We start from the raw sequence: 24,108 nt of genomic DNA, 5'->3' as shown, positions 1-24,108 counted from the left end.
ACACCCACCAACACAAACAAACAAACACACATCGAGACATGCCTAATGCCTACTTAACCACACACAGACTCACATGCGGAAGATATATGGTTATCTGCTTTATACACATTATCCTGCTCTCCGCCAAGGACACGCCAGCAAGCAGCAAAATTGATTTGTCTCCTCTTCTCATCTCTTTCGCCTGTAGGCGCTTCCAAAACACCAACACTCTGGTATTTTTCGTTTCTTGTTCTTCTTCATTGCTGTCGCCTTCTCCGCCTTAACATTGTCATGTAAAATTAAAATTTATGGCTAATTTCAGTGCCTAGTCTCTGGTCTATATGTCGACATTTTTCCTATGTTTCCCTTCTTTTTTTTAAGTATGCTCAGCGTCCTGCCTTTTCTTGATTCTAAGCAACAGCTACTCAGCAAAAGGTCGTCATAAATTTCCGCGTATGCGAGCAAGTTTTTCCTTTTCAACGGAAAAAAAGAGTATCCTGAACTGCTTGGCATTGCTCTTAGGTGACTGTTGTCTGCGAGGGGCGTGTTGTGTATTTATTATAGCCCTCGAGTATGGTTGCCTTGGGAACCTCTTTTACCGAAATCTCAATAAATTTTAATGACCTAACTGGTCGTTAAAGTGAAATTAATATTACAGGTTACTTATGTTATATCGACATTTTTCTGTGGCACGTTTGAGGAATTTTAATACAAATTGTTTAAAGATTGTGAACATTTCGTATTCAATATTAACAACGAGTACCAAAGGAGTTAATGGATCGTGTTTATTGTTTCAAAATGAACATCCAGAACCTATAGTAAATGGCTTAATGAATGACTGATATTTACAGCTGGATTTTATAGTTTTCCTTGATTTTTTTTTATTTTTTATCGAGTATCTGCGGCGTATACTTGACCATCCACTTCGTAATAGTATTAACTTTTACCGAAACCGAATGCGAGAAATATTTTCAGCTTAGTAACTAAAAAAAAGACCGACCGATATACTTACAATGGCGATTGAAACGTTTCTTTTAAAAACGACTCCAATAAACATGTTAACTAAATTTTAATTTGTATAAGAAGAAACACCTTTCAAATTAGAAAAACTCCATTAAAAAATAATTCTTTATTCCAGATTACATTTTCGGAATAGAAAATGTGTGCATTGTTAAAATAATAAGGTGAGTTTGTAATCATTATTTACTTAGATAAGCAAAATATTTTGCCCCAAAATAAGTCTACATTTTGTACGATTACTATAACTATATTAAAATCTTGTGAAATTTTAGTACTCCACTACTACTAATAAAATAAAAGAATCGATTATTATTGTATACTAAATGTTTTTTTAAAAATACACTGTTGTTTCTGGAAACGATCAAGATCCTTATATCAGATATCAAATATGAATTAATGCCTGAAAAAATTAAATGTTGGCGTCAAATGGGGTTTTGGCAACTTTGTTAATATTACAAACCATTTTGAAAAGTTCGAATCGAATTAGATTGGAATTATTCGTTATTATTCCGAGCACTCCTTTTAAAATGTGACTCTCTAAAAATTGATGTTGTTGTTCTTTTGAGGGTGCGGCTTCAAAATAGTTCGAAATCGGGCAGCAACACCTAAAATTCGTTGCTTATTTATTTTTTCATATCGTCTTACCTTTGTTTAAAGACCAAACATCGAAAGAAAATAATAAAATGCATTTAGTTTATTGTTTTTTGCATATTTTTATTAATCGTATATCTTGTTTTCTCATTTTAAATATTTCATATTCAAAAAATCGGCATATGTATATGAGTGTCCACAAATTGTTAATCATTTTGTATTGCATGTGTGCTATTTTTGAAATATATTTATTATCCTTTGCTTGTGTATGTAACATATGTATATTTTGTAAAAACTCTTTACTGTGTATAACTAACTGTTAAGATAAATATCACTATATTTGATTTCGCTTGAAGATTTCGTTCTGCTCTTAAATTGCGTTACGTAATTGGCTGAAATTTAGAGTACGGCTCATACCGTTATAGAGTTGTCCGATTGTGGCCGACACTCTGGTGTAAAACTATTTCCAAATTGTACAAAATCCGTGCAATTTATATATATAAATCGTTAGGTGTATATTTCTATATTCATACGCATACAAATATGAGTCTTTCGTTGGAGAAATTAAAGAGAACTTAGGATAAAATTAAATGTACTATTTACACGAAGACGCGCCCCGGTATTACCAAAGAACCTACAAATTAGATTTGGCAAATGCAATATACATATAACGAAGAGTACATAGGCTACAGGGGGGAGGTGGACATAACTTGAACTATCTAGGGTAATGGGAATTCGAGAAACGTGTAGATGAGTAAAGTGGACTATGCGCGCACTTTTCAAGTGAGCGCTGATTATATCCTCTAGGGTCTAGAGTCTAGACATAGCGCGTGATTTGGGAATAAAAGTCCGAGAGGCAGGCCTGTAGCTGCGCAAAGGTGGGACGCTCCCCGGGTAAGAGGGCCCAGCAATAGGCCATTATGGTAAAGCTGCAATGAAAGAAAGCACAGAAACGAAGTGTCGGAGTTAGAGGTTAGTTGGAGGGAGAGGCTGCGATCGCTGATACTTACAGCTCATCGGGACAATTGAAAGGCTGTGCCAGACGATACCCATCCTTGAGGTAATGCTCCATTTCGAAGGGATCCACCTCAGCATAGGGCTGCTTAGCCGAGGTGCAGAGCTCCCACATGAGTACACCAAAGGCCCACGAGTCACTGGCCTCGGAGAACAGCTTGTGCTGCAAGGCCTCCAGAGACATCCATTTGATGGGTCTATTCTCGCTATCGCCCAAACAATTGTAGTCGGCGGGGAATAGATCGCGCGAGAGCGAGCTATCAGAGAGTTTGACGCGCAACTGATTGTCGATGCTGTAAGAAAATTGAACAAATATCGATGTAGGACTTGCTAGGAATACTGTAATTCTAACTATATGAGAGTTGTTTTAGATTGGAGATAGATTTTTGAGGGAAGACTTAATAATCGCCTAATAATTGGTTTGAAAATATCAGTTAAGTGTTAATGTGGAGTCTCTCCCTTGATACTTACATGCAATTTCTAGTTGCAATATCCTTGTGAACCACTCCATGACTATGCAAATGACCGAGTGCCATGGATAGCTGTGAGGCCATCATCACAATTTGTATGGTGGTTATGGTGCGGGCACAGGCCGGATCCAAGAGGAATAGTTTCAGATTGCGAGTATTATTCACCGCTGGGTATAGTACAAAAGGTGTGGTGTGATCCTCAATGGAGACGCCCAGCACAGAGAGAATGCCCGGGTGAGACGCGCCGTACAACAACATGCCTTCCTGCAGCAGCAATAGGACTTGCATTTGGCTGGCATGTTGGGCCACCGTCTTGACCAGCACATCCTGGTTATCATTGTAGGTGCCACGGTAGACACGTCCAAAGGTGCCTTCCTGCAGCAGACTGGACAAACGCACCCGACAACGCTCTACGGTCAGTTCAGAGATGCGACGTTGAAGCTCCTCCGGCTGTTGCTGCTGCTCCACTGGCACCTTTCGGGGCAGAGACGAGGCATGCACCGGCGCTATAATCGAGGGAGTCATGTACGCTGCCGAACCCATGGAAGACTGGCAGGGTGGGTGGGTATTCAGGCGCTGGAAGCTCGAGGTGCGCATCGGCTGACCGCCGTGTTGATGAAGCTGTCGCTTCGCCGCAGCACCACGCACGCAATAACCGACCAATAGCAGAATGCTAACCGTGGCCAAAGCGAAGGACACGCCCACCACTAGGGTAATGAGTCCAGTGGGCGGTGGCAGGACCGTTTCCAGCAACAACGGATCATCCAGATCATCGCCCGGCTGCTCAACCTCGCCACTCTCGCTGAGCAGACAAATCTTCTTGCGTCGAAACACCAAATGGGTGACATTGTTGAGAGCACGATTCAGTATGACCTCCACGCTAATGGTAACATCCACTTCCGCCGCCCGCACACCGCTGCATTTGAGGGCTAAGGCCCAGGTTTGGATGTACGTGGGCATCTCACCAATTTGCGTGACATTCATGGCCGGACGCGGCAATACCTCTTGATCCGAACTGACCACATTAATGCTGTAGGGCAGGGGACGACCCGCCAGCGATTGCCAGGTGAAGCTAATGTCACGTACATTCGCCGGCACTGGCACAATGAAGTTCAGGGCATAGTTATTGATGAGGCCCTCGCGCACATAATAGACCTCTGCCGAAACGCCTGCAAAATGAATGAATGAGAAGGAAGAATAAAATGGATTAGTGTTATGTTTCAGTGTTCGGTAACTTTTATAGAGTAGTGGTGAAGTCAAGTGATATTTTTTATCATGCAATATACTATCCTTACTATACTCAAGTCTGTCTAAACCCAATCATAACTCGAGTCAGGCTAGATCGGTTTAAAGTTGATCAAATTCCCTGAGATCGTGTATGAAAAGGGTTTCATTTGAGTAGTTCTTGCTTATGTTTTTATTTAAACCGAAACGACTGATGGTTCTCTTTCGATTTGTTGGGAACTATTTATACTACTACACATACTATACGTGTATCTATTCATATCTGCTGCGTTTTTTCTTTCATTTAGTAATTTTATTCTCTGAGAAGAGGAGCTCACCTAACCATGGCATGTTGCGGACTATCCCTACCTACTCAATTCTGCTGTCCTAAGCATAACTTGGCTTTGGCTCGAGCAATTGAAATCGGCCTAAGCTGCTTCAGCTCGTTTCTAAGCATGCTTTCATTTAATATGAGAAGTCATAGTCTATTTGCATGCTTCACCAACACCACCACCACCACCGCCAGAATTTTATGACGCTTCTCTGACACCATTATGCACCACAACTCATTACCACGGCTTGTTTACTTATAAATATACAGTGTATCTCGGGTTGTATGTATGCAGATGCACTCAATTCCTCGACATTCATTTCCATATTCGACTTGAAGTTTATTTGCTCGCTTGCTGCGCAGACAGTCGTCGCGGCCTCTGCTACATTGTATAAATAAACATGCGAACGCGCTCGAGTTTAGGGAATTCCTAGGAACTATTTTTGAGTTTATCTACCAGTTGAAAATCTATAACAAAAACAAACCCGTGTCGCCCCGTTCTACGGCTAGTTGATTTAAACAGAAACACGCACACACACACACTGCTCTGAGCAGGCAAAAAAGGTAAAGAAAACAAAACCGATAGGTAACAACCAGCAGGGAATAAATTTTGTTGTTAGCCAAGTTTCAGATTTGTTCTTTTTCGGTTCGTTTGCCTGCTGCCTGCCTGCCTGCCTGCCTGCTTGCCTGCATAGTTAATGTAGTTGCTGTTGCTGTGATTGTTATTGTTGCCGACGCCGACGCCGTACCGTAGTTCTCATTTGCGGTTTGACCCAACTGTGGTCTCTGGCTGGCTGGATTGCTGGCTGGCTGGCCAAACAAACCCAAAATGGCGCAGAACTGAGTTAATGAAGCGTCTCTGACTCTCTCGCTGGCTACAATGTATGTATATGTATATCGCAACTCATTTGTTTGTTGTGATGTTTATGTTAATTATATTTGATGAATTGGTTCGTAGGTAGTTAAGTGCGGTTGGTGTCTATGATTTCTGTTGCGTTTTGTAGAGCAATAGCTGCGACCACACAAGCGGTTCAACTCAACTGATTAAAATTGGTTTATTTATTTACGTTCAGCAAACAATGAGTGGCTGGAATTTCTAATCAGCGAGATCTATACAAAAACCCCTTAGCCCTAGGATAAGAAAGAAACTGTATGTCTATTAAGTAATAATTTCTTTCCAATCTTCTTTGTACAGATAATGTTATTCCTAATGTCCTGTTGACAGCCTGAGAGCAAAGATGTAGTTTGTTTGTTCTAACCGACATTTTTACCTAAAGGGAGACAAAGTCTGTATTAAAACGTTGCGGTTTTTAAGCTGATTAGGCTACCAGGATGGAAATGTACAGATTTGTAGAATTCACAAATCAGCGAGCCTAGCAGAGCTACTACTCGCAAGGCAATAATTTATTCTTTAAATAAGTTCATTTAGTCTTTTCCATAAAGAACTTTTGAACGTTGTGAAGCTATTTTAAATAAATGTTGAATAAATTTTGAATTGGTTTTGATTCGCATTTGAGTACTAAAATAAAGCAAATTCGAACATTTTAGCTCAATGGGACTAGGAACCACTTTCGAAACTACTCCTAAGTTGATGGCAGTTTATGAATAAACTATGATTCGCTTTTATATACGCAAATAAGCAAATACTTAATGATTTCAAAACATATAGTATATATACATATTTGCACTTATTGGCTTAAGCTAGTACTAGTTAAAGTCGATTATATATCTGTTTATAAAGTTCATGGTTTCGGGGTTTTCAAACCACACTACTTGTATTAACAACAAGATCTGATCAAACATACATACATGAGCGAGCATTAGATATATGTATGTATAGTATTATCATTCGCATTTAAATATAGAATTTTTATTGTTTGGCCGGCTCGAGGTCAGAGTAAGAAAAACCAATTTATTTAATTTTCTTTTCTTTTTCCGATATAGAATTCCGATATAAATATAGAATTATATCTGATTTTATTAGCATTTATACTATATATAGAGATATTTCTGGTATGCCTCATAATTTTAAAATATTTACAACTGTACATAACTGTAAGAAAAAACGAAGAATTAAAGTCGCTCTCGCTGTTACAATTTTGTTGATTTCATGCAAAATCATAAGATAACGTTTTGACTTGACTACAATATTTCCCGAAACTAGCTAGAGAGTTTATGCCTCAAACTAATCTGTTTGTAGCTAACCATAATATTGATTATTCTAAGAGTTCACGATTCTGAAATAAGTTTAGCCATTTGACCAACTCTTTCAAAAACTAGGACTGCGCCTTTGTAAGGTATTATTGAGATTATAAGGTATCCTGACCAGAAGTTTATTTACGTTTAATGATAGCTAAAATTCATATTAGAAGACGTATATGTATGTATAATCAGAAAAGTGTTGGTTAAAACATTTGATACATATCCTGAAATTCGTTTCTTGTTTAATTGCTCTTAGTTTAAGCTGTGGGAAAAAACAAAGCGTGCAATACGATCAAATAATTACATTCGTTTAAGTACTTGATGACGTCACTAGTTTAACTATGTGGCGCAATAGAGAAAGCGGGCATTAACGAAATGTGTAAAATATATACACATATGGAGTGCATGGCATTTCTTTCTCTAATGATTTGTAGTTCGAGAGTTGAAAACTCCTTATTGCTCCTTATTGCGGGCACAACTGCCAGACATACGAGTACACTGCGCATAACTGTTCTATATTTCATTGCCTGCCAGCATGAAAGTATTGCTACGTAATACAATATAGTATACATGTGTCTTGGAAGTTCAGCCCCAAAGCTATTCACAGTGGGCGCATTTCTTGTGCTTACTACGAGTTCTACGAGAGCGCGTGCATTCAACTCTTTGAAATTCAGAAAAAAGAATAACCACGACGACGACAACGGCGACGACGACTTCGGTGATTGCCCATTAGGTTTCATGCCGCCACTCGCCGTACCGCCCGCTGTGGCGCACATCTGCCTTTTGCACACTGGCACAGGAAATAATTTACGAAAAATGGAAAAAAGCAAAAGAACAGCGCACTTCCTTTGACAACTAGCAATAACAATAAAAATCACTGAGCATGTAGGTTGAACTCCAAAGCAACCAAAGAGAGCCGCACCGAGCCGAGCCGAGCAGAGCAGAGCAGCCGCCAAGTAAAGTCAAAAAATGACTCAACTCCAGTGCCGCGGGCTTTATAAATTGTGTCAGGCAGGCGAGCAAGCAGGCAGGCAGCAGAATTATAGACACATTGGCCCCCAGTAGGCAAGTCAAGTCAAGTCGACACCAACTTCCTGGCCCGATATTGTCGTCTGCGGCTGCGGCTGCTGCTGCTGCCGCTTCAAATGTGCAACATGTTGCAGTCGCTGCGACAAATTCAAACGTCGACATTTTAAAAATAGTACCATGACTTAATCAAATGCAACATGCCTCAAGCTGCACGCTGCACGCTTTCATTGACCCTTTGACTGATCCAACGACAGCGTATGCCGCCCGAGAATTTCTTCAAGGCGCTACACTATGCAACAGATTTGTGCAAAACACTCAACAAATTAATTGATGTGTAAGAAAGTACGGAAGAGTTTGTTTTGAAAAAATCGAAAACTTTTAACAATTTTCTACTCATTATTTTCATCAAAATAAACTCTCTTAGTTAATGAAGATAATTTGGAAGAGCATTTTAAAGTATGACCATATCAAATTTTGAATTTGAAATTTCTTAAGCGAACCTTATAGTTTTTCATTTTAGGAATTAATTCTGTTAATAATTTTTAAAATTGACATTTTTAAAGCCTATTTAACTTTTTTCTATATCAATTTTATTAAATTGAAAATTTAAATAAATATTAAATATGTCATAAGCTCTTAATTTAATAATTTACAATTTGTTGTAATATATTAATCGATAATTATCGAAAAGGATATAACGAAAATGTCTATTGAAATAAATTAAACGTTAAATGCTTATCACAAAAATTACTGTTTGAATAGAGGAAATAAACAGTGATTATTTAAAATGAAATTTATACAAAATTTTGTTTTCAAAAAACATACAAATTTTAGAAATGATTTCGCTAAATTAAAGACTTATTTTAGCATTAGTGGAGCTCCAAATAAAGTCGATGGTAAGCCGAAACGACGACTGTACTTCTACTTCTACATCTCATAACTAGTCAGTACTTTCTTATTCAGCATTAAAATTATGACGGGGGCCAGAAATGCGGTAAAAGTTGATTCGAATTTTTTAAATTTAGAACTAAAATTTGACATTCTAATCAAAAAATTATTCCTTATTGAAATACTTGTATGTTGTTATTGCACAATACATATATTTTTAAATCTTGGATCTGAATCTGTGATTTCAAAAGTGCAAAAAAAGTACAGAGTTAAAAATGGTGGCAAATTTGGAAAAGCGAAAGTCAATTTTATTGCAAATCAATTTGGATTTCAAAAATTGAAAGACATTCAAAAAATGAGAACAAATTTGTTGAATATAAGATATTGTAAATATTACCTCGTTATCTATTCCATTTTTAAAATTTTCATATAAACAATCCCCTTAAAAATGTTGTGTAATTTTTTGGATTATTAAAGAGTCGAAAAGTGTCAACAATCTAAATGTATAAGCTTTGTTGCATAGTGTTGTTGGATTGGCGAATAGGTGAGTAGCTGGCTGGCTGGCAGGCTGGCAGGGTAGCCGAGTAGGCGAGTCGGACGAGTTCACAGGTTCATGTGAAAGTTGCCGCTTTATTGCACTTGCAGGCGGGCTGACTTCTCTGGCAGCAGGCGGCTGGTGAGGCACGCCGGCTGAATGACTTGAAGTGGCACCGTCGTTGGCGTTGTCGGCGTCGTCATGTCACGAGCAAATGTCACTGTATGTGTAGGGCATGAGGTACGATGGCAAGACGCGACACCGTTGCTGCCACCGCCTTGTGGCAGAGTGGCGGGCTCTTGAACTTTTTTAACCTTTATGCTGTGTGCTGTGTTTGTGTACCTTTTGTATCGTATTCATAACTGACTGCACATTTTTTCTCCTTTTTCTATATTTTTGAACTTCTTTTTTTAATCGTATGTTGTTGTTTTTTTATTTGTATTTTTTTTGGGTGTGTAAAGTCAACTCTGTATCGTATGTCGAATTTGCAAAGCGTGCAGTCATGACTATGTCGTTGTTATTGTTGTTGTTGTTGTTATTGCAAGCAGTATTTTTTAATAGTTTGCTACTGCACCGAGTCGTGACCATTGTTACAAGCGTCAGGAGAGTGAGAGCGAAGCAAAGTCCCGCCGACTAGGCAGACCATGCGACCCGAACTGGAGACACTCAAAACTGCAATCTTTTTGTTTTTTGTTCTTGTTTGGTTTCCATTTTCATGTAATTAGCGTGGCAATTCGTGAAGTGGTCCGATGCAGATTTCGACGGAGGGACTTTGTGTCTGTTTGGGGTCAAAAAGCGGCGCACTCATAATTTGAATAGACTGTACTCGTTGCGCAAACAGGGCAGAGCTTTGCGCAAAACTTTGCTTCGGCACTGGGCGGAAACATTATATGAAGATTAAAATGCAGTTGGCAATAAAGAAATCAAGAACCAGTCAAATGATTGCAATAAGTTAACATTTAGTTGGTCATAACAGTTATTTTCTTTAAATTGTTTTTTTTTTAACAACCTAAAAGCTAAATTTTTATATATTTAGAGATCAGTCAACCATTTAGAAGTGGTTAGGAAAAAGCTTAGGAAAGACTTGGCAATCTTCTAAAACGTGACTTGTTAGGCTTATGTTTAGTAATATGTTATATTAGTGATAATATTTGTAATAAATGTGCTTTATAGCGTATGGAATGAAGATTTACGCAAAAATATCCAAAAAGATACAAAAATTGAACTATCTGTGAGGTGTAAGAACAAGCGTTAGATTACTCCTAAATTCTCTTTTGTGCAATTTGTTTTTTCTCAAGAGATCTAGTTTGTTTCGATTTAGACCGAACATAATTTTCTTTCATTAAAAAATACATATAAAACGAGCATAACCCATAATGGAATGTTTTCTGGTAAACGGGGTAATATTCCTAAAGGGCTTGAACTTGTAACAACGAAACTACAATAGTTGATCTAAAATCATAAAAAATATGTTAGAAATATTCAGTTGTTAATATAATTTGCTAAATATCAAATTTGCAAAGCCCTGGTGTAATAAAGGATATGCGTTGGGGTCCTGCCGCTTCCAGGCACATAATTTGGCTAAAATACTCACTAGGCTGGATTAGCAGGCACCCTCCTGCATGCAAAAGACATTTCAGAAGAGTTTAAAAAATATATTAAGGACACTTGGGCTTGTCAAAATACATACTTCAGCCGAATCGTCCTGAGGTCGAGCTGTCAACCCTCTCGGTTGAAATCCTGCCAAATTGCAATTGTTGATAAATGATGTGCGTGTGTTTCAAAGTTTTGTTTTATGAAAAGGAAGAAACCAGACCTAATGGCTAATATGTCACAGTCTGACGCTTCACAACTGACTGGCTGGCTAGCTGCCTTGCATTGACTGCACAAATCTGCCCAAATCGAAAAATAAATAAAACAAATGATCGGCTGCTTGGCACTCCCACTCCCAGTCCCACTGCCACTGCCACTCCTCCATCCACACCCCGCCGTATTCCCCTTCTAAAACGCCTCAACTTATCACGCATAACAATCTCACTTACATACTGGAAAGCGTATATCAACCACCATTCCGGCCCCCGACCTCCACATGTCAACATTTAACATGTTTTTGAGCTTTGAGCCACGTTTTGCTAAGCGCATCTGTAAATGTATCTGTATCTGCGCTTTTGTATCTCACCGCTCGTTCTCTCTATGTGTATGCCTCACGTCTCGTTATGATAAATGATGCGCCTTTTGTTTTGCCTGTCTTTTCATTTTTTTTTTTTTCTTTCTTGTTTTTGTTTTTTGCGAACACTCGCTTTACTTCCCGTTTAGCCCAGGGCCTTGTTTCTGTTACTCTATGCTTGGCTTTGATTGCAACAAATTTGTGCCAACAAAATTAGCCATGTTTTTAGGGCCACCTTCTCTAGTTGGCGGTTCGAATTGGCACAGTTAGCACACAGTTTGTTGGCTCTTGCTTAACTTTTGCCTCGATGCCCAAAAAAATTGCCTCAAATTAATCATTGAAAATTTTCAGTTGACGTTTTTTACGCTTTCGGGCGACGAGCAGGCGGCTGGCAAAACAAAAGTTACGGCTCGCATCGCTTGTATTAGCCAAAATCAATAGTAATTAACCTTAATCGCCAGTAATTTGTTGGTGTTGAGCGGCGTTGATCTGAGCAGCATTTGTTTATGGCCTACTCGTATGAATGATGAAGCTACTCCGAGTTGGCTTTGAGGCAACAACGGCACAGTTGGTTTTCGTTTTGTAGTGCTGACAGCGTCAAACTAACGTTAAATATGGCCTAAAAATGGGGTAGCCAGCCAATTGGCATAGGGGGCTATGCATGGCTTTAATATACACGTACATTGGGCTTAATAAAAGGGCTGCTAAGCCGACACTAATTAATTAATGACCGACTGATGTTGATTGCAGTGCAATGGGAATGTTAAGCCAAGGGTATTTTGTAGCTTCAGTCATCAGTTGGCTTGATGTGAGCATATTGAATATATTATTTTTGCGATCAAAACTGAACCGATTCCAGGACTCTTAGTGAACTACTTTCTCGTTCATAAACATATACAATTGCTTGATTAGTTCGTGTATCCATTATTTTCAATGGATTTTCTAGATACATCTTATATGCAGTACGTTTGTCTGTATGATCCCCTATATCTGTTTAAATTTAACAGCTAGAGATACTAAACTTGGCATGTAGACTTGTATTTTACTTACGTAGAACAAGTAATGATCGGACTCTTTGTAGAGATTTAAATTTCCAATTAAAATTTCGTTTGTTCGTCTGTATGAGCCCCGATATCTGTTGAGGCCGAACAGCTAGGTGCAACAATAAAGTTTATAGCAAACCTATATAGCTATTATTGAAATGTGCTGGTTCTTAGTGTATAGTAAAAGCTTTCTTGTTCATTGAGATATTCTTAACAAATTGTGTATTTATTAGCTACTTCGATTTGCTGCTTTTAATTGAAATTTGAATCAAAGTCAAATATTTAGATCTTCATTTAAACTCTTCGCCCATACAAAGTCTTAAAGAACTTAATTGCTTAAATAAATGAAATTACTTGTCTAAAAAACTGGTGCTGCTCTTTAAGTTCAAAATCTAATCTAAGAGTTAGGTATAAAATCTATTTGAAGAAAACTTATTTAAAGCCGGATTCGCAAATTACATTATTTGTTTGCTTCTTCAGCAGTCAAAATCACGTCTGTTGACCCATTTCACTTGCCAGCCGATTCTGTTATTTTAACCGCATTTAGCAGAGCGTTATGCATATCTTTTTGCTTTTTGGTACATTCGATGTTGTGCTTTTGAAGCGAAAGTATCTAAATTGCATCCTAGGCCGGGTCATTGTGTGCTGAGTGAGTGTATGTGGCATGGCAACGCAACTCCCACTGTGCCGCAGCTCCACATAAACAACTCAATAGACAGCGGAGCGACACGCAACCCACAGATACACGCACTTTTCCTGCACCACAGACGCGTCGGTGTGTATCTTGGCGCTCGCATTGCTATAAAGCCGTACAGCCGTACAAACATACAGTTATACAGTTGCCATATTTACATGCATTTGCCGTTGTCAATTGCAGAGCGCCCGCTGCTCGCTCGCTGGCTGGCTGACTGGCTGGCTGGCTGGCCGCCTGTCTCGCCCACATGTCACAATGACATGAAAATAAACTCAACCGGGTCCAACCGCCGACCCACAGTGGTTTGAAAATTCAAGTATTGTTGCGGTGTGGATAGGCGAAACCTAATTGTGTTCTGAATAAGACATAAATCCCCACTTATTTCGCTAGATTGGATCTAAAGAACTTGTGTTCTGAATTAGACAGAAATCCAAAACATACTCCAATAGATGGTATCTAAAGAACTGCTCAACATTTGTTACGCGAATATTAATGAAAGAAATCAATAATTAGCGGTTTACTTATGGAACGGATTTGTTTTTGAAATGTAACTAGGGCTGTTTTAGTCTGTAAAGTTTCTTAAATACGTGTATATAAACGAATGCAGCATGATTTTAACACAGATAATTATTAGCCTTTGAAAAGTAAATCCACTAGAATTTATTTGTAGCAGAAAACTATGTTAAATTATATAAACTTTACTCGTTCACACTTTTAAAATTCAACAAAGAGATTTTACTGAAGCTTTAAAAAAATAACCGCAGAAGCGAAAACAAAAACTTCTTTATGACAACAAACCTCTTTGAAGTTTAAATTTCATGACTTGCTTGCAAACTATTTGTCTGTCTGACCATAGCGCAGGATTCAATTAAAGTTTTTGCTTGCAAGAAGACAGAATTATTTGCTCTTTGAAGATCACATTTCATGAGTTGCTGGCAAATTGTTTGTCTGTCTGACCATAGATAACAGATAAGCAATACAGAACTGCAACTCTGACTCTTAACTCATTGGTTATTGCTTTTTAAATTCATTTACAGTATTCGCTTGCAATAAGACAGAATTATTTGCTCTTTGAAGATCACATTTCGCGACTTGCTGGCAAATTATTTGACTGTCTGACCATAGATAACAGATAAGCAATACAGAACTGCAACTCTGACTCTTAACTCATTGGTTATTGCTTTTTAAATTCATTTACAGTATTCGCTTGCAATAAGACAGAATTATTTGCTCTTTGAAGATCACATTTCGTGACTTGCTGGCAAATTATTTGACTGTCTGACCATAGATAACAGATAAGCAATACAGAACTGCAACTCTGACTCTTAACTCATTGGGTTTTGCTTTTTAAATTCATTTACAGTATTCGCTTGCAATAAGACAGAATTATTTGCTCTTTGAAGATCACATTTCATGAGTTGCTGGCAAATTGTTTGTCTGTCTGACCATAGATAACAGATAAGCAATACAGAACTGCAACTCTGACTCTTAACTCATTGGTTATCACTTTTTAAATTCATTTACAGTTTTCGCTTGCAATAAGACAGAATTATTTGCTCTTTGAAGATCACATTTCGTGACTTGCTGGCAAATTATTTGTCTGTCTGACCATAGATAACAGATACAGAACTGTAAATCTGACTCTTAACTTATTGGTTATCACTTTTTAAATTCATTTACAGTTTTCGCTTGCAATAAGACAGAATTATTTGCTCTTTGAAGATCACATTTCATGACTTGCTGGCAAATTATTTGACTGTCTGACCATAGATAACAGATAAGCAATACAGAACTGCAACTCTGACTCTTAAATCATTGGTTGTTGCTTTTTATCGACAATAATGTGAAAGTCGGTCACTGTGCGAGCAGAGGCTCCATTCCTAGGGCGAGGCGGAGAGCCGCGCATCGCAATGCAGCACAAACTTTCATTCATTCGTTGCTCGCTGCTGCTGCTACTGCTGTTGTTGTTAAATGCAAATATGATTATTCCTTTTATACATGTATAGTGCATATGTATGCGCATTGTACATTGTACCATTGTACATGCATGACAAACAATGGCTGATATTTATTATTGACGTGTACGCATACTTATACAAGCATCTGTACGAGTATGTGCACCCGAGGGGTTATCAGCTCTCCAATGTGCAACCGGGCAGTCAGTCACTGATAACCGACGCCCCAGTCAGCTGTCGACCCCCTCCTCGAGCTCTCTTCACTCCACTCCACTTCGCTCCACTCCACTCCCCTTCAGTGCAGTCCAGTGAAAAAAGTGAAGCCATTTGGCCTGATTTTCAAACTGCTTCGGTGCCATCAGTCGCGGCGGCATTGGCTTTTATAAGCCTTTGACAATCGACTCATTGGTGGACCCTTGTTTATTTATTTGATTTGATTTTTGCACAGAATTGTGCGCGCGCCTCTGAATCTGAATCGATTTTATTGCTCCAATCGGTTTATGCGATTTTCATATATTTAAATGCCATGATTTTTTATAGTTTTTATGATGCCGCCGCCGCCGAAGCATTTAAGCGCGGGCTCAGTCAAAAGTTTATGACGGTTTATGGGCGGACAGCGGACAACGCCAGCATTTATAAATGGGTAAGGAATTGTCGTATCATTTTTTAGTTTCAACAGGTATGCATTATAAGTATTGCCCAAGCTTTAAATTGATTACAAGATGCCTAATCAGGCCCAACCTCAATGTCACACGTTCGTAATCTGACACCCGGAGATCTCTGAATAGGAAAAAACAAACAACTATGCGCTTTGTATGTTTTTTCTTTATGACCTGCAAAGTGCTCATCAATTTGAAATTGATAGCATTTCGGTTTTTCTGGGAGGGCGCTCATGGACGGCATTAAAAATAGATTGAAAATCACAACGAAATGTTCAACAAATAGTCGAAAAATTGAGCTTAATGTTCGAATCAATGCCTCGATGTAATCGAAGAACATGCCATAAGTTCAAGTAGCTCGAAAAGCTGCTGCCAAGTCACGTACGAGCTCCCGGAATGATGATAAGTCTTGCAACTGAAACCGATCATTAGTGATCGTAAGCCCAGGCAGCGAGGCTTAATGAAAGATTGAAGCGTTGATCAGCACTTGAGAATAGTGGCAAGGTTCATTGGATGTCAGCGGAAATGAGCAGCAAACAACATGATCGGTTAGTTAGCGCATAATTTTTTTCAATATAGATCCGCTTGGGGCAGAAACAGATTGGAAATGGACATAAAGCTAGAGCAAAGCGACACTGATAATCAATCTTAAACTACACACAATTTGTAATCATCATCGAATACTATAGAAAAGCTGATCACAATTTGTAGTGATCTGTAATACAGGTACTATAAACTCATTTGGAAACTAAGCTAACGGAATAACATTCAAAGTACTCTAACAGTTTATTTAAATGAAAATTCGATCATTTCTTGAGAGATGTGAAGATCGAAAAGCCTATATACATACATAATTAGATCGATATTTCAATACACGTACTATTATTCCCAACGTTGCTTACAATTTGAAATACACATTTTGCTTATAACAATCACTGATCTGAAAAATATAGTACTCCTTAAAATGATCAGTGATCAGAGGTCACTAAACAACGTAAAACATGGTTTATTATTCTATAGAAAAAAGATATAACATTTTGCGATCACTAATCAGATAAACTCTTTAGAACTCTTTAAACTAAGTCTGAGTTTGCAAACATAATCCTATTTATATGATATCAGCTAATGAAAGCTTATATAGTCGGTTTAAAACTAAAGCTTCAAATTAGTTTATGAAGCGCTAAAGCTTCTTTCTAGAACCTACTTACAAACGCTCCCTGCCTATTTCATGTGCAGAAATTTTATGAACTTAGTTAAGTTTACGAGGATCGTTTGGGGTAATAGCTTTGTCACGATCATTTCCATAAATTTGCCACCTATATGTATTGATTGCCCTCAAAGACTGCAGTCCATTGAATAGACTAGCAAGACAGCTTCATTAGCTAATAGCCACTTCATTATAGCCACGTTGCGTACATCGCGCAACAACTTCAATAAATTCCAGAACCCGTTGCTCAGACGCAGTCAAACACACCAATTAAAATATAGATCATGCCAAAAGCCGACTGGCAGAGTCAAAGATGTTGTTGCTGCTGCTGCTGCTGCTGTTGGTTGTTGATCGTATCGTTGGCCGCTACACAAACCGTTACCACTGCCAAGAGATCGGTGGCAATTCGTGGAAGGCGTTTAGCACGACAACCGGGCAGTCTGTCAGGCAGGCAGGCAGGGAGGCAGGGTGGCTGAGACGCTGAGTGGCAGAGGGGCATGCGGACAGGCAGGAAGACTGGCTGTGAGGCGAGCAGGCAGTCAGCGAGCACAGTTGCAGAGAAGCAGAAGAAGAAGAAGAAGCAGCAGCAGCTTTGCTGTTCGTAATTATCAGTTACAATGATCTTCGCAAACACTGGCGTGAGTAGCAAAAAAACAAGCCATAAACTGGACGATAATTTTACTGGGAAATGTCTCTACTAGAAGCAAGAAGTAGCAGCCAGCCAGCCAGCGAGCCGCAAAGCGACTCATGTTGTGGCACAGATCTCTATTCCTTGGGGTGCTCTCCAACTCGACTGGTATGCGCTTTCAAGATACTCGTATGTATATCTGTGTGTATATATGTATATTCTATAAATGGTACATAAGTACTGTAGATATTGCTTTCATGGAACTACTTACTAAGAGTTCTAAACAAAAAGTAAGTTAATAATAAAGGTTAATCTATTCTGAAAGATGCATTTTATTCTTAGAAGTTTAATAATCGAGGAATATCTTTCGCATTTGAGTTTTGGTCTTATTAGAAAGTAATATAATTCTTAGTTTGTGGCTGTATTTTTTATGTAAACATCTAAAAATCTTACAAATTGTATTATTATATTGCTAGGCGAGTATATAGTACATATACATATTTCTGCTTCAAATAAATGAGCCCTTTTGTAAGTTACCAAATCGTAGTTTATATACAATTAAATACCCTTTTATTGGTAAAATGTAAGCAAATACCTTTACATTGCAAGCGCATATTGAGCAAGTGTGACTAAAATACTATGCTTATGGGCATAAATAGTTCATTAAATTTCTTGTGGAGAAAATATCGCTCAAATATTGTCTAATGTCGACTAATTAATTAATTATTTTACTCATGAGCTCCAACCTCAATCTCTCAAACTTTAATGCTTATGATAGACAGTTTTGCAAACTTCAACCCACAAGTGGGGGAAATCGTTGTCTAATTTACGAATATATGTAATCGGTTGCCACATAGGGTGTGGGTGTGTGTGTGTTTCATAATTTGTTTCGAAACCATACAACTGTTAGGGAGAAAATATTTATTTTAAACCCGACTTAAGTCGTTAAGTTATCTGGGACCAACAATTTAGGGGTTTATGTAGAAAAATATGTATTTTTAATGAGAGTTAGCTTAACTGCAGTCTCTAGAAAATGAAGTTTGTTGCGGTTTCTATGGGAATGACTTATAGGCATTTTATAAAACATTAAATTCATTTTATTGCTATATAACAAATGGCTCAAAACATCATATTTCACTTAGTCAGTTATCACTGTGTTGGCACGCATACTTTTTATGGCTAAGCTAGACCTGGTAGGTGCTAAAAATTGCGACAGTAGCAACGCGTCTAGTTAAGCACTGTATCTTGTAGATACTTTAAGCTTGTTTGCATAGCTGGGGGCATTCCCCCTGCGCGCCCGTTGCCTCCCTTTAGTTTAGCTATTTTGTAAGCAGCTTAGCTACTTTCGGCCAATTTTGCGTTCAGTTTCTTAAGCTGTTAAGCCAGCAGCAGCTGCCACAGCCAACTTCTGGCGGCTGACTTCAAACCGAAGAAATACCAAATACCAGAAACTTCAATATTTATGCAAATATGAAAATATTTAAACGGCCGACGCTCTATGAAAACAGATATTTCAGGCTTCATTGAGCCATGTTTTTCTTTCTTTTATTTTGGGGCTGTTGGAGCTTTGGGGTCTCTTGTGCTTAATTTATTTAACACAGTTGGTGGTAAATTTAACACATTACAGAAGATGTTCGACGTTCTTTGTTATTGGTATTGTTATTGTTGTTGCTATTGTTGTTGACTGTTATCTTTTGTTGGTTGTTGTTGCTTCCTGAGACTTAATTTGTAGCTTGTTATGCGGCACGAAGTCGCTTCAAGCACCAATCGATCACTTTGGCGGCTCACGTGTGTGTGTTTTATTATTAGTGTATGTGTGTGTGTGTGTATGTTTGTTTGGGGCGTTGCTGTTGCAGCTCGTGTGGTTTTTCAACATTGGGCGTGGCATATTTAGCACTTCTTTTTCTTAGCCTTGCCTGATTGCAAGTGTGAAAACGTGTTGGCCATTAAAAGCAGTGGAAACTAAGCTCAAAGGCATGCCACAGAACAGACATTAAGGAGAGTCCGAGAATCTTTAACACATTTCATTAACACGCAACAGGCAATAAAATAAAATACTAAACTCTTCCCCAAAACTTCGCATCAGACAATAGGGCTTTATAAAAGTATCCAATTAAAGCTGATGCTGTGGACGGTACTTGGAAAATTATAAGTATATACTCTAAGATTAAAGCTCATGAACAAAGTGAAAAAAAATTGAATTAACTAAGAAATAGTTATTTATATTAAAAAAAATGTCGTATCTAATGTTTTAATTATTACAACATTGAAAGGAATTAATCTATATACAATAACTATATATTAAATGGTTTATCTTGACTGACTGATTGACGCAATCGGTAAGAGCAAGCTGTAGTTTGGACACAAGCTTTTGGAAAATTGAAACTCCATAAAAAGGAGTTTGTATGAAAAATTTGTGGTTGTTGCTGAAATTATAGATTTAAAACGTTTTTTAAGCACTTTCCTCTGTATTTATAGGCGGATTGCTCTCTTACAGCATATACGTGTACATGTACGTAGATTTAAAATGTTGTAGGCGTGGCACATTTAACCCTTGGAATTGGGAAGTGTGAGAAGGGCTTAGCATCCGAAACTATTCACATAAATTAAGAAGATTCCCAAAAAATCTTTAACACATTTTAATTGCAGCTTCATTAACACGCAACAAGCAATAAAATTAAAGCCCGAGTACAAAATTAAACTTGCCCGAAAGTTAACAACAGACGACGGCAATGGGCTCCATAAAAACACTCGACAAGAGCTATAAGTGTGGATTGTGAGACAGTTGGGCAGCGTTGGAGGGTAGGGTGTTGGGGGAATTGGACAACAGCAGACGCGTCGAAATTCCAAAGCGTCAAAGTCGTAAAAAGACAAAGAAAATTAAGGAAAAAATCATCTACAATGCGCACAACAAATGCACACACACACAGAGACAGACACACACTTGCATCGAAAATTGTCAAATAAAATGGCATTAAAATTGAATTTAAATTAATACACACTGACAAGAGCGGGGGTTTGGGGTTGGGGGGAACCCCAACACTTGAAATGTAGCGCGTGTCACAGCAGCAGGCAATAAAAATGAAACAGAATTTTGGTAACTATGTGGAAATGTTCGTCACAAGTGCAAGGGATGGGATCATGAAATTATAGAGACAAAGATCAAGTCGTGAACCGCCGAACCTTGGGGAGACGACGACATGAATCACACAAACTTTAATTACACATCATTTTCAATATTGCCATTTTAATGATTCAAAATTTAAGTGCCTGGGCCACCATATTGAACCCGAGATCTCTTCGTATTGCCTTTAATTTATAACGCCCGTCTGTTGGGGGACGCCCTGTCGAGTGTGAGGGCAGCTTATATGAGCCAAGACTGCGGCTGCGACTGCAACTGTGACTTAACCATAAATTCTATGGAAATAATATTTATTTAAGCCCGCTGCCGCGCTGACAGCGGCAACTTTTTCTGTTTTTTACTTTATCCTTTTTCTGCTCACAAATCATATGCAAATTATGCCGCTTAATTGATTTATGACAGCAAAAGTAGAGTCGCTGCGGTTTGGTTTGGCCGGGGCGGGTCTGCAAACTTTTCAGCTTAGTTTCAATTAACGCGCTCGCAACATTTAACTTATCTGTGTGTTGGCAGGATTGTGTGTTTTTCTTTGGCAACATGTTGCTTAAAGCCCATTTGCAAATCACAGCTACACAGCTCTTATCTCTAACACATCTACTACAATTTTATTCCTAGACCCACACACACACGCACACGCACACACACACACACACACACACACACACACACAACAAGAGCACCCACAGCAAAATCCAAACATATTTTGCATATTTGATTTCACGCCCAAAAATTCAAAATGCATACGCAAAATTATGCGCATCAGCGTCGTTGTTGTCGTCGTCGTATCTTTGTTGTTGTTGTTGTTGTTATTATTGTCAGCATGCAAGCAACCAGCAACAACAAAAAGAGCACCAAAAAGGCTCCCACACAAGGCAAACGCAAGAAAAAACTTAACAAGCGACTCGACACGTTGCATGCCAAGCAACAAAAAGAGCAACAACAACAACAAGTTCAAGCAAATCACATGCCGTCGTGGGTAGGACGACGACTTGTCATGCAAAATACTGCCAAAAAATACAGCGACAACGACGACGACTTGGCAAAGAGCTTCAGCGCATTTACAGTGGGCTAAGATATAATGAAAATGGCTTTTGCAATGTTGTCTATGAAAAGATAATTAAAAGATTAGGAAAATAAAAGGCTAAAATGAGAAACCTTCATCTAATTTAGCTGTGAAAAATCGAGTCTACAAGTATATGTGTTTGGTAAACTAAAAAGTTATATCATTAAAACTGTTCTGAATTCCGTACATTTTGAATTTTTTTTAAAATATGCTTTCATAGGTTTTGAATGGAGAGTTCTATGCAATGTGTTTCTCCTTATTTATTGTAATTTTTTTGAACAATCGTGCTTTTTAAAAGCGTTTACTATAATAGTGTTAAAAAATTGACGAATAAAACGTAAAAAGGATCATTCCATAACATTTTTATAATATGTATGTATGTGATTCTAGATATTGATAATTATACGAAGATAAACTTCAAATAAATATAATTATGTACATATTTAATTACACTTTATCTACAATTTATTTAGGGGAATTTGATCTATAGACCCAATATTAGTAATAGTGTAATTGTCATTACATAAATTTTAACGTTTCCAAAACAGTTAAGTCGCAAAAATTGCAAACTTTAAAGGAGCATTTATTTTTGGTACACTGTGCAGCCTTTGCAATGCTCTGCCAACACACCAACACACTCACAGTCGCACACACTTCCCATATGGTGCGACGCATAGCCGTTGTTGTTTTTGTTGTTATTGTTGCTAGTGCAATATTCTGTTTGGCTGCTGCCGGCCCAGGCGGCGATTGAATGTGAATGCCTGTGGGCCTGCGCTGCTGTTGCTGCCCACTCTCTTGCACTCTTTGTCCCCCGCTCACAATCAATCCTCGTGCTCCTGCGCTCACCCACTCATGCACTACACACGCACACACACACACACACACATACGTGCATATGCACACACACACACGTACGTGCATAAGCACACACACACATTAGGCCATGGGCGACTGCCCTGCTCCAAGTCACGTTTTGTCTGTCTCCGTCATCATCTTTGCGTTGTCATCCCGTTTGTGTCCATGTGCGTGTGTGAGTCTGCCTGGTTGTTTTTTTTTTCTTTTTTGTTTTTGGGTGAGACCAAAAATTCCAAGAAATATTCAAAAATATGCTCCAGCATAGCAAGGCAGTGAAATAAATTTAATGCTGCATGTAAATTTTTTGTTGTTTTTTTCCACATCTTTCTTTACGAAGCGTAAAATTTCTTAACGAAGCAACAGAAAGTTACGTAGAAAACAATTTTTTGTTGTTGCCTTTGTTTGTTTATTTGTTTTACTGTTTAACAACACCTGCGGCGTGAGAGCGTAAGCAAAAGAGAGCGGGTGGGTGGGTAGGTAGGTAGATGGGAGAGTGCGCATTTGCTAGTTAACGGGGAATGGTGTGGTGCGTATTGGATGCCAGGCAGCGGCAGTGACATGGCGGCTAAATAAAGCCAAAACAAACAAATAAACATAATTTTGAAAAGCATATTTTTCTAATGAATGAAAAGTTGCCATATAATTGGTTGGTTGGCTGGTTGTTTGGTTGACACACAAATGCGCGGCGATGCCGCCAACGCTAATTGCTCAATTGCAGCACATTTCCCATTGTTGAAGCACAATTTTGTTGTTGTTTTGTTATTATTATTTGTTGTGGCTTCGACTAAATTAACGTGTGCGAGTGCTAGCATGCAAGAGAAATCAATAACAAAAGAGCCACAATAACAACTCCAATTAAAGCTCCGACGCCGACTTCGACTTACCCAACAAGCGCATCACTTCCTCTGGATTTAGAAAAATATTCATATACGCTGCCACGCCGCTGCCATCGCGCAGCACTAGCGCTGCCAGGGCGAGCAGCGCAAGAGGCAGCATCGTGGAACGTTGGTTTCTGTTGTTGTTGTTGCTGCTGCTGTTGTTTTCGTTTTTGTAGCGCAGCTGGGCCATGTTAATCGAAATTTGATGGCAAACACTTGGCATTTTCATTTATAAATTTGTATTTTACACAATTTTTCTGCACATTTACTGCACACACATTTTCGTAAACAACAAAACGAAACAGACGCGAACCGCAGATACGAAGAGCGCAGATGCAGAGAAAAAAGTGCCAAAGTTGAAAAATGTATAGGGAAAACAATGCAGGACACCCGAAAAACTTCTTTCACGGCTAACTAAACATTTTATGCGTATGGCAAACAATTTCTATATTATTTAACACAATTTTTCACAAATAGTTTTGCTGTTTTTCTCGATTTTCGAGCGCACTTTGTTTTATTCTTGACCGCTGCACTGCG

General features: G+C 38.5%; 1 protein-coding gene across 1 annotated transcript; it reads right to left on the bottom strand.

The window, feature by feature from the left end:
- Positions 1-1,779: 1,779 nt before the first annotated feature.
- On the bottom strand, positions 1,780-24,095 carry LOC115626220 (tyrosine-protein kinase Dnt). Its single transcript, XM_030521518.1, has 4 exons — positions 23,578-24,095; positions 3,076-4,243; positions 2,601-2,897; positions 1,780-2,519 (listed from the first exon to the last, which is right to left on the bottom strand). The coding sequence occupies exons 1-4, from the start codon at positions 23,798-23,800 to the stop codon at positions 2,408-2,410; spliced, it is 1,800 nt and encodes a 599-aa protein (XP_030377378.1). The 5' UTR covers positions 23,801-24,095; the 3' UTR covers positions 1,780-2,407.
- Between the last annotated feature and the right edge of the window lie 13 nt (positions 24,096-24,108).

This window comes from Scaptodrosophila lebanonensis, unplaced genomic scaffold, assembly GCF_003285725.1.
Source record: "Scaptodrosophila lebanonensis strain 11010-0011.00,11010-0021.00 unplaced genomic scaffold, SlebRS2 tig00000080-arrow-pilon, whole genome shotgun sequence".
Lineage (NCBI taxonomy): Eukaryota > Metazoa > Arthropoda > Insecta > Diptera > Drosophilidae > Scaptodrosophila > Scaptodrosophila lebanonensis.
The sequence above is the reverse complement of the archived record's forward strand: the minus strand, read 5'-3'. Positions and strand labels throughout refer to the sequence as shown.